This window comes from Xiphophorus couchianus, chromosome 20 (assembly GCF_001444195.1).
Source record: "Xiphophorus couchianus chromosome 20, X_couchianus-1.0, whole genome shotgun sequence".
Classification (NCBI taxonomy): Eukaryota; Metazoa; Chordata; class Actinopteri; order Cyprinodontiformes; family Poeciliidae; genus Xiphophorus; species Xiphophorus couchianus.
The window spans coordinates 14,793,730-14,812,900 of record NC_040247.1 but is presented as its reverse complement, the minus strand read 5'-3'; the positions used below and the strand labels follow the sequence as shown (position 1 = coordinate 14,812,900).

Here is a 19,171-nt window from a genome sequence, read left to right as displayed (position 1 = left end):
GCTTCCTTTAAGCCAGTTGACCAGCAGTCAACAGACCCTGGTAGTATTGTGCTATGCCATAGTCCATAACTGTAAAATTCTTTTTATATTGCTTCCCATTAAAAATACCTTAGACCATAAGAATGATATGACATAAGAACGTATGATTTTAAAATTGCAACAGTTTAAAACATTGGTTTATCTTGAAATAATTTATTAATCATACAAAGGCCATACAAATTTATTAATCATACAAAGGGCATATTGAAGGGCATACAAAGACGTTAGGACCCTAACAGATTTGTTTTCCCAGATTTGGTTTTGAATACCTACTCAACTTTTACCTTTACAGTGACAAAAACACACAACAAAAACAAAAGTGTGATGAGGCTCATTCAAAGCCTTTAAATTGGAGCAGAAGAGTGGCTGCCATCTCCTTTTTCTTGACCCTTACTGATGGGCATGTGGAGCAATGATTGTTGGAATCCCTGAGTGATTAGTGGTTACCTTGGGATAGATCTGTTATGCCGGGAGAAACACATGTGCTGTAGGTGTAGGCCGGCTTTGACAATAACATATGGCAGCTGCCTCCTTACTTATAGTTAACACCAGCGTTTGACAGATAAGCACACAAGGAGGAATTTGTATGACAGCATGGCAGGAATTATGCAGGGATCAAGTGGAAGGTGTTTTGTTTGGAAGTGTTCAATAAATTCAGCTGTTGACTCGTTCGTCGTAAAACTTCACTGACTGATAAATACGAGGGTCTTCTTTGTTGGGAAGCATAAAACAATATGTTTCTGAAATATGGAAATGTCACATGGAAAGGCCATGGTATTCAAATCTCAAGTTAATTAGGGTTCCACTATGAGGAAGGTTTGGATGTTTGTGTTGAAGAACAGAAACATTTGCATTCCCTAAAGGGGAGCATGTCAACAGGATCGATAGGGTGGAGTGTGAACTCCTGTTCTTGCTCCCAAAACAAAAAAAGCATTGAACTCAGCAGATCCTCTTCGCTGGAATCTTCTGAAATTAGCCACCAAATTCTAATCACCTGCTTCCTCCGTTATTTTCACAAAAACCCCCAAAAAAATTGTTCAAGACAAAATGATAGTATTTGATCATTTCAAAATTTACCTAACTACTCGATAAATGCCTAGAATTAGCTGAGATACGATACAGCTTTTACGTAACGTAGTTAAACACCAATTATCCTATTCCATCCATTGATGTTTTTAGTGCTTTCTCTCTGTGTGAGGTAGCCGAAGTGTGAGAGAAACAAACAGAACATCAATCTCACTCGAAACCCAATGCCTCAGGACTGATCTCAAAGAGTGTTAACGAGGAGGAATAAAAACATTTGACAAGGATTTCATGGAATCAGGACAATAGAGTGGACACAAGAATGTAAGTCCTTAACTACAACTACATTTTAGTGCGGAGGGTGTTTTTCTTTACAATTATTTATAAATACCCCAAAATAAGGTATCTAATGGTAAACAAGGTATTACATTATATGTAAGCACGGAATGGGTCATAAACAGTGGTTTTACATACCATAGGTTGGTGCTTTGCAACAAGACCATCACACGTACTGGAATAAATATTAGTATATATATAATTCTTAAGTCATATTCAGTAAAATATCACTTAGGCAATAAGGCTTTTAGGCTAATAATATATTAATTATTATTATTATTATTATTATTATTATTATTATTATAGGAAAACCTTTTATCCTCTGTCATCGGTGGCCATGCTAAGTGACCTTAGCATTCAAGATGGTCTCTGCTGACGGGGGGAAGCTGTATCATAGAAGAGCAAGGTGTCGGGAGGAGTGAGTGGCGTATGCATGGGCATAATTGACAATGCTCCTACCTCTGATTGGTTGTTTCTAGTTAGTACAAGGAGCACTGGCAGAAGGCAGAAGATCTCGATTTTTTTTCCACAAATTACCTGCGTCAGACCATATATAATTAAAGTTTTAACAAATATGTAAAATAATATATTTTTTATAAGTGTTACATAATGCAGCTTCAAGCAGGGTATAAAAAAGTTACGGTTTCAATAATAATAATAAGTCAACACAATATTATACCTGTGTTAATCAGCACATTTAATATTTTTTTTACGGCACTAGAAATACTTGTTACTTAAATAAAAACAATTGTAATTTTCTTTTTTGTGGAAAATATTGCAATACTGTAGCGATTTTACTTGAGGATATCATACATTAAGGACCTCATACCAGTTCGTTCCTACTCTGGACCATTAGAATTGTCAGCAGAGTGGATTATTTTATTTTAAAAAAAGACTGCAGTGACCCAATTTGAACTCCAAATAACCAATTTTAATACTAATAAAAAAAGGTATACCATCGATTTACAGAAGAAGAGGTAAAATTCTGTTTCCATACTTGTTAAATTTGTGCAAACATTAAAACTTAAATAATAAAAAAAACACCTTGATTTTTCATTCAGGCAGCTCATTTTGCATTCAGCACAGCCCCAGCAGCTTGATAAAACATGTGTCAACTAATCCCATATATTTAAATAATTTCAGCCATAGTTCATGACGGGCAAAATGAGCTTTGTCGAGGAGATTGAATTCGTCTTTCCTCACATCAGAAAAAGGCAATCTTAACTGACGTCAACAACAAAGACTCGAGCACAAAGAAAACACACATGGTGCGTTGACCCACAATAACACAATAAAGGAAAAAGAAGCCTGAAGCTTCCATTGTCTTCGCTCTCTACAGGGCAACAGTGACTGACAGTTCAGCTGTAAGTAAAGCTGACACAGTATCACATCGTGGCAAGATTGTTAAGGGGAGAGCGGACATAGCAACTGAAGGACAAAGGACATTTATTGATATGGCCAAGTCCTCCAGTGTAGGAGATGTCCTTTAGTGAAAGTGTCTTGTTGCCTGGATATTAATCATCATTGTCACGTAGCACAGGAAATAAGTACACTAGCTTCCCCAATGGCAATTTTCTTCCCTTGTTTCAAATCCACCTGGTCAAATCCAGTTAGTCTGTGTGTGTGTTTTGGGCTTAATGTCTCGGAGACAGATGAAATCTGTCTTGATCTGGAGTGAAGTGGCTGTGAGTCATCCTGAATGATTAAAATGCTACTGTGACCAGCTTCTGAGTGTCTTGGCTGAAAGACTAAGTGAACTCAACCGTACACATCACGTAATGAAGTGATGACTGATCGCCTCCATTAACATAAGTTAGGCAAATAAACAGCTTAATCACTGTTAACGTCAACCTACTGAGATTATCTTAGAAAATAAACTGAGTTATAACAATTTCAATCTCACATCAGCTGGAATATTCCACTTTAAAAAACCAATTTCCGTATTTCCAGGCAGGGCGATCACACTGCCTGTGTCAGTAAGGGAGCTAATATTCAGCAGGCACATGACGTTCTACTTCACTCCAGGCTCTGCTCGCCATCTTGCAATGTATTTATACTACTAGATCTGCCTTTGCCAGACTGCTTTCTCTGAAGCATAAATTTTAACAGGGAATATGTAAATACACATTGACGAAATGAAATGAATGTTTAATGACATTTTTCATTTGTTATTAATTTTTTCCACACAAATATGAAAAGGATGAGAGCAAATGCCACAGTTGTTCCCTGAGATATTGGCAGCTGTAGTAATTAAAGCAAGTAAAACACAGTCCCAAAGTACTCCTGGCTAGATTGATTAGATATGAGCTGGGAATCTGCGTCTCCTATAAACCTGTAAATACAAAAAGAAAACCCTAAAGCAACTGCCAACATCTTTGGAAACATGGCTGCTACAGAACAGGCTGCTTGAGGGTGCTCCATTTCTGAAAGTTATGAAAATCCCAAAAGAGACATGACAAAGCCGTGGCACAACTGGAAATCGATGTAGCCGGTGGACACATAAGCCAGAGAACTGTTCTCACATATTTGTTCCTCAGGCTTTCATGAAGAAAAGAAACACGTGTGCAAAAGCAAAAGACAAAACTAAGCAAGTGCTCTTAGATTGAGGATCTGAGAAATGCTAGTGTAATTGCAACAAAGAAAGGAGGTTACAATAAATTCATATCCAATAACTTTTGCTACATATACTAGTGTACCCACTAATCAACTGATGCCAGTCAAAGAAGCGGTATATGGAATTTAGTGACATCTACCTGTGCAGTCATAAACTGCAGCAAACTGAGACCTGGCGTCATTAAATGTAGTTACGGACAGAAACAATCCAGTTTCACATGTAGAAATAACAGCTCATTGTGTCATTAAAAATATGAATCAAAGTAAATGTTTTATCTGAATTTCAGCAGCAGATCAAATCCAATTGAAAACAGTATAACTACATAAATCATGATATTTATATAAGCGTCAGTGCAAACATTTGCCCTAAAACTACCAGCTTAATTTATTAATACCATTTTAAATCTTAGGTGGTATTTCTTCTGGCCAGACAAAGAATTAGCGTTTGCAGCTGTGTAGGACTACTACTGTTTTGATGGAAAAACCATGAACTGGGGCATTTTTCTGACCTAATGGCCACATTAGGGACATTAGATTTTCCAAGCTGACGATTAGTAGTCTACAGAATGCCACACTGTTTGTTTTGTTGTTGTTTTTTTTCTCATTTTTAAGAAGATTTTGTGACACTAGTAGCCTTTGTTTATTAGTATCTTGGCATGAAAAAGGGCATAGAGAGAAAGGGGATGACATATAGTAAATTCCTCAGGGTCGGGTATCAAACTCAGCACAGATTTGTTAAGGACTGTAGCCCTCATTGGTGTACCCTTGTGTGTGTGTGTGCAACAATGGAGGATTATGCGAGAAACAGACAATTTTTGGATTCCTAAGTAAAAGCTGCACTATAAATCATCATTGCAATATCTGTGTGTTCATTAACAATATTGCAAAGGACAGTTTGGAACGCAGTGTTTGTTGGTTGATATTTCAAGTTGTCATGAGTACACACTGCATGCCAATAAGATATTTAGCTTGTTGGACAGAGTCTCACTGCCAAGTTGACCACATCTCAGAGATTATGCTAAAGCTTACAGAGCATGTTGGAAGCAATAATATCACAGCAGCCCCACTCTTGAGTACCCCTGGGTTAGAATTTATTTACAAATTATTGACTTTTGCCCTGCATCATAATAGTGAGTTTATCATGGCCTGGGGACACACACCACTGTTAGCTTTTGTTTTTAGAATGATGAAACCTATTTAATATTCTGTGATTTTTAGCATTCGATGCACATAAGAAGCAACCAAGCTACTCATGGGGGTTTTTTCACTCAGTTTATCATTACATTAGCACTGTAACATGACCAATCATTCTAAACATATGAGTAAAGTACTAACTACAGTTAGTATTCATCATATAAAAGAAATATTTAGCAATAGCTCAATTTAGAACCACTGATCATTTTACAAAAAGTGCATGTCTATGTAAAAGTTATGTGGTAATCACCATAATCTGTTTGCTAAAGATATGTTGCTAAAAACACCATCATGTGAAACAAAGGGTTGTTGCATACACATTGATTGATTCATATAGCACGTAATCTCAATCCACTAAGGAGACTGAAGTACCTTACAGTAAAAATTCCATCACCAGAAAACCATAAGTAGAAATTGGATAGAAAACTAATAGAAAAAGAAAGATAGGCGCAATGCAACGTGGTTTTATTAGTTTGCCTGAAAACATAAGTCTTGAGCTTAGACTTATAGATGCCCTAGTCAGAGAAATACAATGCTGTGAAAATATTTATTTTGTCTACAAATAAAATGACCAAATCTTTAGCTTTGTCCATTCATAATGACTACATGGTACAAGAAAATAAACATATAAAACTTTCTGAGTAAAAAGCACCAAATCAGCATGTGTTTTTTAATCAAAAAATAAAACTTCTGCTGAAAAAGAAGGTTCAACACCTTGAAAAATGTGATATTAATAGACCTCATGTACAGAAAACACTATGTATTTACTAGGCAACAGGTTTTCAGAATTAATATTTTTTCCAGTGACAGTGTGGGATAAACTGGCAGCTGAACTGATGATGTTAACTGATTATTAGCAGTGCAATTCCATAGATGGCAAACAATTACTACACCACAATATATATTATAGCAAACATTTTCTCTTCCCATTGTCCAGCAAAACAGCACTGTGAAATCATCTAACATTCCCAAATACACTTTTGAATAAATAGAAAGTTGGCAAACATGTTGAATTAGCAACAAATTCTGGAAACTAAAACATACACTTGCATAGATTCTTACTCTCCTTACAGCAGAGAGATGATAAAGGCTTTTAACTGCTTTATATTCCATCTGCAGGGACACTGAAAGATTTATTCTCAACCCCCCCAAAAAGGAGAAAAGAAAACCATTCTCTGATTGGAGCAATAATCTCAAACCCTAAACCAATTCCTTATTGTGTTCATGAAAATGTGTTTTAATTTCAAGGCTGTTCTCATTGCTCTTATCCCATTAGGACCTGAAGATCCTTTTCCAAGTATGTACAGGTGTTAAGTGAACTAAATCTGCTTCACAATAAATTTATTTGTGCTGTAGCATAAATAAACTTAACTTTTAATTTGTTAGTGAGTACAGGCTCTGAGGGAAGGTGTGGAATAATAATGGGCATATCTCGTTTTACAAGCTGTTTCAGCCAAATGAAGCACATTTTTCACAGCTGATCAGTTCGAGGTAAACATGCTGGGGTGTTTTTTCCCCAAACCACAATGGTGATCACTGCTTAACCACCATAATAAGGTACGAGTTGCGTGCTGAGTCTCAGTTCTCTGAAACCAGGCAGCTGTTATAAAATTTTTTTAAAAATAAATTAAAAAAACAACAAAGTTATCACCCTTACAGTTTCCAAACTATCACATTTAAAAAATGTTACTGGAAACAGTAATGCATTGTAGTGTGGAAAGTTTCACCAGTTTAATTAGGAAGATAAATAAGCTAGTCATTAAATGTGAAAGCAGAGAGGGAAGGATGAGCATCACCAGTAAAAAGGATCCACAGCAAATTATATACACACCAGTGAAAAGTGATTACAGTTGCAATGTTTCCCCATCGGACCATTTAGTGGGTGGCACAAGCAGCTGGTGGAAAGACAACACGATAACGGCAAGCTGAGCCCATATATGATTGAGACTGAGCAGAACTTAGTGAGGCTATTTTAAAACCACAACTGTTCCCTTTCTAAGAGTTTATGCCAGCATGATGCACATTGTGCTAATTATCAGGAGAAGATATGAAGGACCTGGATGATAATGATGGCGCTGCCTACATCAGTGAGATCCAGACAGCTGGCATCCTGCTGGCACAGCAGGGTGTCCGGACGTCACTTAGTAAATTAATAAAATGTTTGCCCACTTCGTATCCAGGCCTGTCATGGTTACCAATTAATCATATTATCACAATTATTGGAGATAATCATGATTCCATTATGGTCATAATGGTTTTCATACACAGAAGCACATTTTTTCTGGCATTTAATGACAACTGGCAAAGGATCAACACTCTTCTAAAACTCAATTCATACCTGCCCAGTGCTGTTGACACGGCATGTCTACTATTTAGATTTTTTTGTTACCAATTCAAAAGAATATAGATTTTTAACCTAAATCCAAATCAATTTGAAATGTTCTTTGAAAAGCAATTTTTCCCTATTAACAGTACCATAGAAATAGCCATTATATTTATTGAATAACTGACTCTTTTTTTCTATTTTGTTTGCCGAGGTTCTTGCATGCCTAAAATGAATTGCCAGTAATATAAAAGCCCATTCAGTGTAATCCTTTTCTGCATTGCTGTATTTTCCTTGCATGCTCCAAACAGGAAGATGATCATTGGCTTTAATGAGCGCAACAGCACTGTAATTGCAACACTGTCAATTAAAAAAAGGAAAGACGTTTGTGTTTGCCTAAAATACTCTTATCAAAGGCTGAGAAGGGGGCATCTACAATTTACATAGGCTGAAGTCACATTTCTAACTCTCCCTTGCGCTTGCTTCCATGTAAGAGGCGTTTAGAAGCAGATTTTTAGGGATTCACTTGAAACAAAAAGGCATAGGCTAAAAATCACATTTACTAACCTCTGCATGTTCAGTACTAATAAAACATAACATTGCAAAATTCTTGTTCAATATTGATGTAAAAATTTCAGTTGCAAATAAAACACTTCTTCTTCACTTCTGTATACCTCATGTCCGTATCATATTTATATTGTGGCACTTGTTATTAATACATATTGTGCAGCAATTTTATTTCCTCTGTTAATGATACTTTTCATGGCGTGCAAACCTACTGTCTGCTTTGATGGTAGAATACGTCAATATATGTTTTACATTGAGATTGTCCATAAGCATAAAAAAATAATACTGTGATATTTCTTATTTAAGATATTGTCATAACATTTTATACATAGACTTAGCACAAAATGTAAGAATATTTGTGGTTAGCTATTTTATTATTCGCTGTAACAGTGCTTCTCAGCAAAAAACCAAACTTATACCATTGGAAACCCTGTTTATTTGCCCTTGAATGATGCCACGGTTGTAAGAAAAATGCATTAGTGGGAGAGCAGCAGAGTTGTGTGACAGTTGCATCCATGGTTTCTTTTCTGTAGGCTAATGTAGACTCTCTTAATCAGTGTCCACTGTCATAGCTACCAGGGTACTGGCATAACACAAAACTGAGTCCAAATCAGTTACCAATGATTATTCTTTATGGCAAAATTAGATTAGTGTGCATCTACCTTTTTATTTCAATGATAGAAAAAATCCAAATGTCATTAAAAAAAATACTGCTTTGCATTTGACACTGTATGGGTTCACCATGTGGATCAGGCTGCCATGATTTTTTGGGATATAAAACTATGTCAGTTTTATATGACATATATAGACATACTAGAATTTTGTCTCTTAATGTGCCTCTTTTCGTTTTGTCATCGAATATTTACCCTTTATTCTTATGTGATTCTCAATTTAGTACCAAAACGTAACACTTGAAACAGAAATGGGTTTAAATCTTAGGATAAAACCTGCTAGGTTGCTTAAATGAAGTATGTATAATTTAAGATGAGCCATTTCATCTTTGAATTTACAACATTTCCATTTCAGCTTTACGTCCAGTACTCTATGATGGAATTTGAAAGATTCATGTCAGTCAGTCAGAAACGACACAATCTATCAGATGGCAGTGTTCAACTAGATTTGTCCTCTACCACCTTCAAGCTGGTCAGCTGGGCAGTTTGTACTCTCAAAATTACTGACTGGTTTTAGAGGAGCTGCCACTGTTGACTGTAATCACACCTAAATCCAACTGAGACTGTAAATATTAATCAAATCAAACATCTTTTAAATCATATATCATGGGAAGCCGGAAAAAAAAAGATATCAAATGTTGAAACTAAAAAGTGTCACTTGGGTTCTTGGGTTTTTTTAAATGCATGTTTGCTTTGTATTTGAAAAAAGAACTGGCAACAACAGAGTCACAAGACAAAAGAAGATGTGTAATGCAAAGAGGGTAAAATAGGAAACCACAAAACAAATTGGATCTATTCCTAAGAGGTCAATAACATGAATTGGTATCAAGAGATCAACCCAGAGTGATTGGCTGTATAATGAAAAATCCCTGTATTCAAGTGACGAGATCAAAATACAAAACTGAAAGGCGGTGATCTGTGGGTTTTCAGGGGGCACTACATGCAAAACAACAACCCTGGAGTAGACTCAGGAACTCTCCTAATAGCTATTGCTGTTGAGAACATACAATTGTAACATAAACACACAAGCAAGGTCAACTTCTGCATGCAGTAGACAATAGAAACCATCTTGTCAATTTGCTAGATTAAAATTTTGAATAGATGAACTCCGACCATTTCAAATATATTTGTTCAAGCCATCAATCTGGAATAAGTCAGGAACAGCATTATTAGTCACAGTAAAAAAAAAAAAAATAGAAACAGCATGCAAATAATGAGGTCTTTAAAATGGGTGGACACTCACAGGCTCCAGCTGCGGAATCTTGTCTCTTAAATGCTTCCTATCTACCCCAAATTTCTCATCTTGTTCTTTATTTTGATATTATTTTCTCTCTCTCTAATGCATGGATTTTTTCTGTTTATTAGTATTTAGCTTTTTACTTATACAACAACATCTGGACTTTAAAGGAAGAATGAGCATTGCTTGGCCAATTGCACAATTCTTTAATTCCTTCGGCACCAAGGTTACTACTCACCGGGTTTCACTCAATATGCAAAGCTACTTTAAACAACACACAGAGATGTTTGCAGTATGTTTGTAATGCATATGTATGTTTTATTTAGATTGTCCAAAAAACAAAAAAATATGGCTAAAAGAACCAGAATCTTTTCAGATATTCAAACACTCAAAAATCTGCTTTGTGCCATGTTCAGTAACTCATTTCATATTTTAGAACCTGGTCAATACATTCCAATTAGAAATCCACCTATCAGGCTTTTACTGGCTGACACCAATTTCCGGGAATCTCAACGTCAGCCCTGCTAACTGTGATAACCTAAACCCTCTTCCTAAGGAGTATAATACATGTAAATTAATTTGAGTAAACTTTGTTCTCAAATTCATCAATTAAATGTAACAAGCACTGACCATAAAGAGACAGAAAAAAAACACTGCAGGTTCTTTGATAAAGGTAGTAGTTTTGAATTCCATCGCAAAAATGAAGGGATTACAAGATTATCCTCATTTATGCATCAAAGCATATGCCCATTTATTTATTTTTTTTTTACAAAACTCAAAACAAAGTGCATCAAAGAACATTGTGCTCGTTGATGCACTTACCGACTGAAAAGACAAAGAGCTATTCTAATCATTTAATTAACAGAAGGGCAGGAAAAAAAGTAAAATTTTTCTGGGGGTCACAGGTAAAGATTGGTCACAGGAACATTTGCTGACTTTGATCTTTAGCTCATTGTCTTATTGGTACATTATTAACTTAAATCTATAATTATTCATTTGACCTTTTATCAAAAAAGAACTAATAAATCATTAAGCATAAACCCAAACTGAGCAAAAATAGATCTGCTTCTTTACCTTACCCTTTATCTTTTATCCATTATATTTATTAAACAAATGTTTAATAAGTATTAAACATTTGTTTAATGTTTGAATAGCAGAAAATTTATGTTTTTTCCCCAAATTCATAGGCAATAAGTAACATATGAAACTGTATTTTACACAGTTTTCAAAATAAACTTTTGCTTACATTGTTTTTGACTTGATCCTACATAGACATTTCTGTTTTGACACAATTTACTTGTGATTTCCAATTACATTTAGTCCAGCTGATTTTATTTATTTTGTTTATTGGTATACTTTCTATCATGAATATTTGTGCAGTGATTATTCAATAACCAAATATAATATATTTTGTTCTATTAAAATTATAATTTACTTACATTACTTTTTAAATGTAATTATTCTCATGTTGACAAGCTGACCAAGTAACTTCCTGAAAAAAACACCTGTATCATCAGCATGAAAAGTAATTTTAAGCAAATTTGACAATGCAACAATCACTAGTGTAGAAAGTAAATAAAACTGGGACATATGGGACCTTGTAGACCCCCTCATGTCATCTTCAACATATCTGATTTTGCATTAATTAGCTACACACACACACGCACACACGCTATCTTTCATCAATATAATTCTTAAGTTAAGTGCATGCGACTCCTGAAATTCCAGATTTTTAAAATTTGTCCCAATAACATTCCAGTCAAATGTTTTAAGTGCTGCTTTTGATGTGGAAAACATTTTTAATCTATTAACACTCCTCTTGTATAACCCTTATTTGTTGCAGCTCCGTCAACCAGATTAATGTCATTATTGTTGATATTCCAAACCAATGCGCACATTTATTTAATAATTCATGCTTCCCTACGAGGGTCTCATGATATAACCTCGAGTGAAAAGACAACAATAATGAATTACATGATCTAACTGCTTTTGCTTAAAACCTCACTGATAGTGTGCAACATGTGTGAGAAGGTCAACATCACGCTCTATACAGATCCAGTTTCCAAAGAAAAATTAACATGATGCTCTACAATCCACTACAATCCATCAGAAAGTGATGATATTCCAAACACAAACCTAATTCTGGCGCCGTTGCAGGTTTTAGGTGCTCTCTTCACGCCTCTTTCTTTATTCAAGTGGATGCTTACCATCACCACAGAGAGGTTGGCATTGTTAAAATATTTGGTCTCTGCTTTATAGAGATGAAGACATTTCTAGAAATGATGCTAAGACTTTTAGAAAGTGCCCTTAGGCTCAATTCTTGGTCTTATTCTTTATAGCTATAAGAAAAATTTTATTGCCAGTTTCGTACCGTGGTGCAGGTTTCCAGGTGTATGCTGATGACACTGTATGTACCGAATAAGATATTCCATCTGTTTCAGCACAACTGTCTTGGTATTTGGAGTCCATTGCAGGACGGTTTATAATTCGTGTTAAGCGTTAAAGGTCAAGAAATCTGTGTGTGTTTGTCTTCTTCTTTCTCTGGACTGGTCCTTTATTAACAGTAATTTATTTGATGGATATTTTGTCTTTATTTTTATGAACTGTTGGATTGGATAGTTTTTCGTTTTGATGGTTCTGTACTTGCATTTTGAAATTGGTATAAAATTGTCCGTTTTTCTGTAGTCCTTACAGAAAAGGACTAAAAAAAACTAGAATTGTTTTTGGAAAACTATTTAAATCTTGTAATTTGCATGCATAAATGAAATGACCAAACAACTATTATTTAGATGAAAATACATGGAATTATTGTCCAAATGATTTATAAACATAAAAGGTAACTTTTATAGATTAGTCTTTTAAGACTGTTACAAATCTAAAAGTAAACCTGCTTTGGAACAGCTGCGCAACAAAGGCAACACACACTGATCTCCAACACAGCACCTCTAACTAGTGGTTAGTAATACGTCACCATATCTTGTTATGTAGAAATAACTCCAGGACTGTTCCCTTGTATTGGTCAGACTTTCATTATTGTTGTAAATGTTCTTTTCTGTTTTTTTGTTGGTGTTGTACAGATAATAGTTCTGGTTGGAACACTGAATTTTTTTCTTCCCTGGACACAAAATGTGATGTTATAGAGGAAACATCTCGCTGTCAGTGCGCAACCTAAAAAAGTTGAATGCTTAACATTTTATAGTGTACATTACAGGTTGTTTCCATCCTTTAATAGAGTATAAATAACAAAAAAAATGTCATACTACTCTCGTTGTTTTGTGGGTTTTTTTGCTACCTAATAAGAACAGAGTATTCTTTCCACACACAAATAGTAGACGCAATGTCACAATTGAGAAAAGCATGAAATTAGTTTATAATTGTAAATCAGATAAATCAGATGTTTTTATGTTTTGGAATCTGCTTTCTGGCAATTCTGCATTATTTATAGATGTTATAGAGAAGTTTATGTCCAATTCTAAATCTAAACCTAGACCACTTTTGGACGTAGTCTTACTTGGTCAGAACCAAGATGAAATACAAAGTTCTAAATTTGGGCTATGCATGGACCAATCAGTTACTTATGCAGATTGACATGTAGCTTCAATATTGAAAAGGTGTATTGCTCAGTGGGAATTTGCATGTTTAAACGAAACTTGTGTGAGTACGGCACCAAAACTAACTCATGGGTCTGTGTCTTCCTAAAATTAACCCTGCTTGTTGCAGTATATAAAATCAACTAATAAATTAAGTTTACCAGGCCATCGACGTATGCGGGGGGAGGAGTGGGGGGCATTAATCGCCCCTCATACACTGAACAATCTATATTCTACCCAACAGCGCTGACTATCGCCCCGCACCCCCCCCTCTACCTCAACACATTACCGCAAAATTACAGGTCGACTTGAACTAGCCACAACTACAGTAAGCCGGGAATAAAACTTGGGCCACCTCATATGACGGCGTCCAAACTAACAAAACCCTGCGGCTTGTACAATCTGATTAATTCCACGGGGATGTGAATAATGGGGGTGGTGTCTTAAAGAATAACCTCTTTAACAGATCCCTTTATTGTGTTAAGAGAAATCCCGCTTCGACTGAATAACCCGACGTTGGGTCGCCGAGACGAAAAAGAAAAAAAAAAGGTCAAAGAGCCGGCGGACACAGATTCAGCTGTATCACGTTGACGCAGGGATAGTTTGCGCCACACTCCAGCTGCATAATCAATAACATGCACACAAATCACGGAGGCTGAACGTGTCCAAGCGTCGGACGCTCTTTTAATGTCGGCTCGGCCCAGCAACCGAACAATTCAACAAAGCGTTACCCGTGTGGGGGGCGACAGGGGGGAATCCTGTTTGGTCCAGCAAAACTGGCGTCAACAATAGACAGCGACTCTATCGGCTAAATACATAACAGCTAAAAACCCTTGTTGCAAGTACTTACCGGGTTGACAGTCTTTGTGTTCGGGCAAGGTTAAAAACAGCAGGGTTAAAATCCACCAGTGACTCGGTTCCCGTATTTTCCGCATGTTAGACTACTCATCGAGAGCAACAAGAAAAGGCAACGGGTGATTAAGTTAGTCTTTTTTTTTTTTACCCCTTCTCCTCTTCCTCTTCTTCTTCTTCTGCCGCCGCTGCTGCTGCCGCTGCTGCTGCTTGTCCTTTAGAAAGAATCACACGCACACACTGAAGCCGAAGTTGGCACGGCGGCCACGAAGGCAGAGCATCAAAGTATAGAGACGGTTTGACGGTCACAGGATACAGTCACTGATTTGAAAAAGCCAGATTCACTCGCCTCCGGACCGAGCACGGGCTGCTCTCCTTAGCTTCGAGGAATAACGCGGCGAGCACGCAGAGGCTGTGCGAAAACAATTCAAAATCTCTTGTTGTTGGAGTCCTCCGTGTCTGCAGCGGGCTTCCACATAGCGACATTCCCGAAGTGTAGGGAGAAAAAGCAGGAGGAGAGGGAGAGGGGGGGAGTCAATCGGCAATCAATCGCTGTCTTTAACTACAGGAAAAAGTGGTCGAATGTTATTGATCATACGCGGTCATTATTAAGTGATTATCCGCGGCGTCAGCGAGACCGAGGTTGCAGGAGAAAAGTGTTGCTGGAAATGTCCCATTCTTTTGGTCCAGGAAGTAGTCTTAGCGGTCAGGCGTGCACGGATATGTGGCTACTGCTCTGCTCTGGTCCCATCCTATCCGGACGGACGGGGTGTAGGGGTGTGTGTGTGTGTGTGTGTGCGAAAGAGAGAGAGAGAGAGAGGGGCATGGGAGAGGGAGTCTGGACGGGGCGGGCGCAACGGAGGCGGTTCCTGGATCTGCTGAATGCAAAATGACAGGGAACGGACCCAGAGGTTATAGTTTCTAAGATGTTGTGATAGGAAACACTTCAAATAAATACATGAATACATTTCTTGTCTAGGACTAAGCACAATCTGCACTGGATCCAAGTGGCTGTCTTATAAATTGCAGTTAAAAATACGCAGCAACATCCAGATTACCACTGATTTAATTGCAACGTTTTGGAAGTGTGCAGTTCTACATTTACCTCAGATTACTTTATTCCCCACTGCTAGTTAGGTTTATTGGTAAAAAAATATATATATATACAAGCAGGCACTTTTCTTCACTAAACAAATTAAAAACAAAGCAACTTAAATATATCAACAAACTAATGCTAACTTAATTACTCTCGGAAGAAAACAGTTTGAGTTACTACGTTTAAATTACCTTTGAGATTTATTTGGTGTTATTAAAAGTGGATTCTCCAAACTTATCACAAAATGCCAGTTTTTAATGAAATGTTGCAGTCTAGACATATTTCAACTCCTTCATGCACCAGCTAGCTTTCCTTGCTAGCTGGTGCATGAATCTTAGCCCACCTTTCAATGGCAAAGGGTCCTTGGGTCTCCATGCTGCAACTATCAATGTTAGTTTGAAAATAGCATAATCTTATGGCACTGTCACACTTTTTTCTATCTTGTAAAACATTCTGACATTTTGAAAAATATACACGTCGTAAGTATGTGTACCTTTTTTATTCACTTCCAAAACCCTTGTTAATGGTGGAGATTCAGTGTTCTGCTGCATCATGCCCAGGTGTATTACTTTTTTGTGATGCAATCCTTTTGTTTTCTTTTTCATAATTAGCAATATTCTGGGAATTGAATTTCAGAGAGCTATAACTACACTCAAGTAGTTCAGTAAATATTTCAGATGGTAAATAATGCCTTAGGCTTCAGATTCAACTGCCCCACCTCCCAAGGTAAATAAAACATACATATCCTTGTGTGGGATTAAACAATGACTTTAATGGGTCGTAGCTGCAACTTTTGAGTTCGCTATGTAGCAGTAATGATGTTTGGTAAACATGATGTGTGTGAGCTGGAGTGCCCATGTTGAAGTATTTTTTTCAACATGTAAAAAAATCTGTTCCAGGCAGGCATTTTTCTTATAATTAGATTGTTTGTACTACAGTTAGTGTTGTAGTCAAGAGCAGACAAAGCTAAGGATAAGATCTTAACTTTGAAGGAGAGTACACCAAGACCAAGATAAACCTAACAAGAGACCATTTTCAAGACCATTCCTCTGATGATCACAAAATACTGTAGTTCTTCATTCAAACACTTGGAGATAATCGGCCTGCTGAAGCTCACCATAGGGTGTACCTATTACAGGACTCCAGCAAAGTGGTGCCTAACTAAGTTGTATTATGATTTATTGGCACAACATTTAGGTGGATGCACACTTGTATGTAAGCAGACCCAACTACATACCACTGGTCCAATAAAACTGACAAGGTGTTGACTAGTCAAACAGACCAAGTACTTTGAAGTGTGCAAACATACAGTTAAACATTAACTTCCTTGGCTGTAGTAGGTCACTATCTACAAAGGAGGAGTAATCATTCAAGTATCCATGTAAAGTGTGAATATGACTCATGAATTTCATGAACTTTTTAAAAATAAAATGTAATTTTTAAGGCGTTCATGTTTTGCTAGAAGCACAAATACATAAAAATAAGATATGTAGAAGGTGGAGCACTGTATGCTTGCTCTTTTCTAATGAAGTATTAGTTAGTATGGTATTCTTTAATACCACACATGTTAATCTAAAAATATATGGTGTAAACTGTAGAGCCTACAGTACTGAAAGCTTGTTGGTTTTATATTAGCACCAATATTTTCCACCTAACAGTACATTTGAGCCAAAATCAAAATATTTTATTGTTTTGGACTTGATGTAAATTCTGCTATTTTATACTGAAAAGGAGAGAAAAATCTATCTTCTGTTTCAGTCTTCATCTTGTTTCTACCCAGAATGTATTTCTTTTCCAACAATGTATCTTTACCTGAATTTCTTGATGATACTTTGACTTCAGATGGAAGTCTTGTATTTGTCACAGTACTTGCAGTTGACTGTGGGCCATCTCTTATTGGCATGCCGGTAGTCACTGGTTGAACCTTTGCCATTTTGGCTCTGCTTTAATCCATTTGAATAGTAGTTTCTGTTTTGTTTCACAACTTTCTGACTTTGGTTTCCATATTACAGCATATGAGATCATTTTAGCTGTGCAGTCTATTTTTTGTGCTTCTTTGTATATTGTTTCTTCTTCAGCAAACATCCTGACCGAAGAATATTGTTTTTCTGAGCAATTTCTGCAAATACACATTTTACTTTACAGTAAAGAGGCTCTATAATATTAGCTGACTTCATCCTTACATAACATCTGCATATTTAACTCCTGTTTGGCACTAAGTAAATTACCTCTCTGATCAAATATCAGACTGCTGATGTTTTAAACACATCCACATTTCAATTAATGAAATCAGCAGTGTGTATATCATGATAGCTTCTTCTAAAAACAGTGACTGATTTGGTTAGGGATGTTGGACCGCTCTTATCTCAAGCATAACTGTATACTGATTTAAACATGATGCTATATTTGTGTGTGAAAGCCCTGTCTGGGACTCTGAAAAAAGCCTCCTGCAAATTGTTGCTTCCCCCCAGCTCCCATTATTAAAATGACCCCTCTGTGGCCACACATGATGCCCCTTTGCTTCCTGCTGGGTGAATTGTGAATGGAATACTTTTGCAGTAATCATCACCTGGAATAGGCTATCATCGCGTGGCAAGTGTGTGTGTGTGTGTGTATGTGCCGATTGGAGAATTACGCATCCATACTGGTGATACTCCCTTAGGTAAATGTGTAGTCAGTGGTGTTCTTGCAGAACTATCCAGCTGGACATTTAATTTGAGGAATCTGATTAAATTTCTCATTTAATTACCTAGTTCTCTACAGGGCCATTGAGGACAGTCACAAGGGCCCTTTGCTTTTAATGTGGGCCATCTGCTTCCTCTCCAAAATGCCTACCTTTTCAAAGACCACACAGCCTTGTGGGCATCCTCGACCATGATTCTCCAGGCTGCGCCACCTCCACACACACAGTGAAGCATCACCGTGCTTAACAATGGCTCCATAGCTGAGTGTTTCCTCACCGATCATGTGCAATTAACCTGAGCAGAAGTTTAGCAATACTCCTCATCAGAGTCGTTTTCCATCTTGTTCAGTCAGACGCCAAAGAGCAAAGGCAACTCTTTGATTTATCAGACAGAGTCCAAAAGTGTTTTGTGCAGTGGACCCAAAACAGTGACCCCTTATGTAGCTGTAAATCTCTCCAGACCAAAACATCATCAGAAAACATCGGAAACAGCCCACTTTTCAGTGAGCCAAACCAAAATGTCACATGCTATTTTTATACTCTGCTAATCAGTTAGCATTTTTTTTGTTGATTTTGGGTTATCTTTTTTCTCACTTTGCCTTAAATGGCACAAAACAGTTGATTTTAGACAATTGGACGGGCACGTTAACTATCTTCTCCTTTTAAAAATTTAAATAAGATTTAAAAAATGCAAAAGCTTAGAGAAAAAGAGATAAATCACTGAAATGAGCAGGTCAATAAATTTCAAAATTAAATTCAGGGACACATAATTACCTTGAGCTCAATTTGTCAGAATCCATTTTCCCTTTCACAAGAAAATTCATTTTCATACAGTCAATATGTGAACTCTGAAAAACATTATACTGTTGAAATGTGATTGTAATACAAGGAAAATAAAGGACCAGCCAGTCAAAAGGGTCTTTGTGGAAAAAGCCAAGTTTCCTGGA

The 19,171-nt window shown here is 36.7% G+C and overlaps 1 protein-coding gene across 2 annotated transcripts in view; it reads right to left on the bottom strand.

The window, feature by feature from the left end:
- ca16b (carbonic anhydrase XVI b) overlaps nt 1-15,229 on the bottom strand; it is a 155,103-nt gene extending 139,874 nt beyond the window's left edge. For both annotated transcript variants that reach the window (XR_003593595.1, XM_028002757.1), the window contains exon 1: nt 14,444-15,229. Coding sequence is in view for 1 of the 2 variants with exons in the window: in XM_028002757.1 (XP_027858558.1) it covers nt 14,444-14,528 (85 nt within the window). In the remaining variant the exon portion in view is untranslated. The remainder of the gene's footprint in view (nt 1-14,443) is intronic.
- Between the last annotated feature and the right edge of the window lie 3,942 nt (nt 15,230-19,171).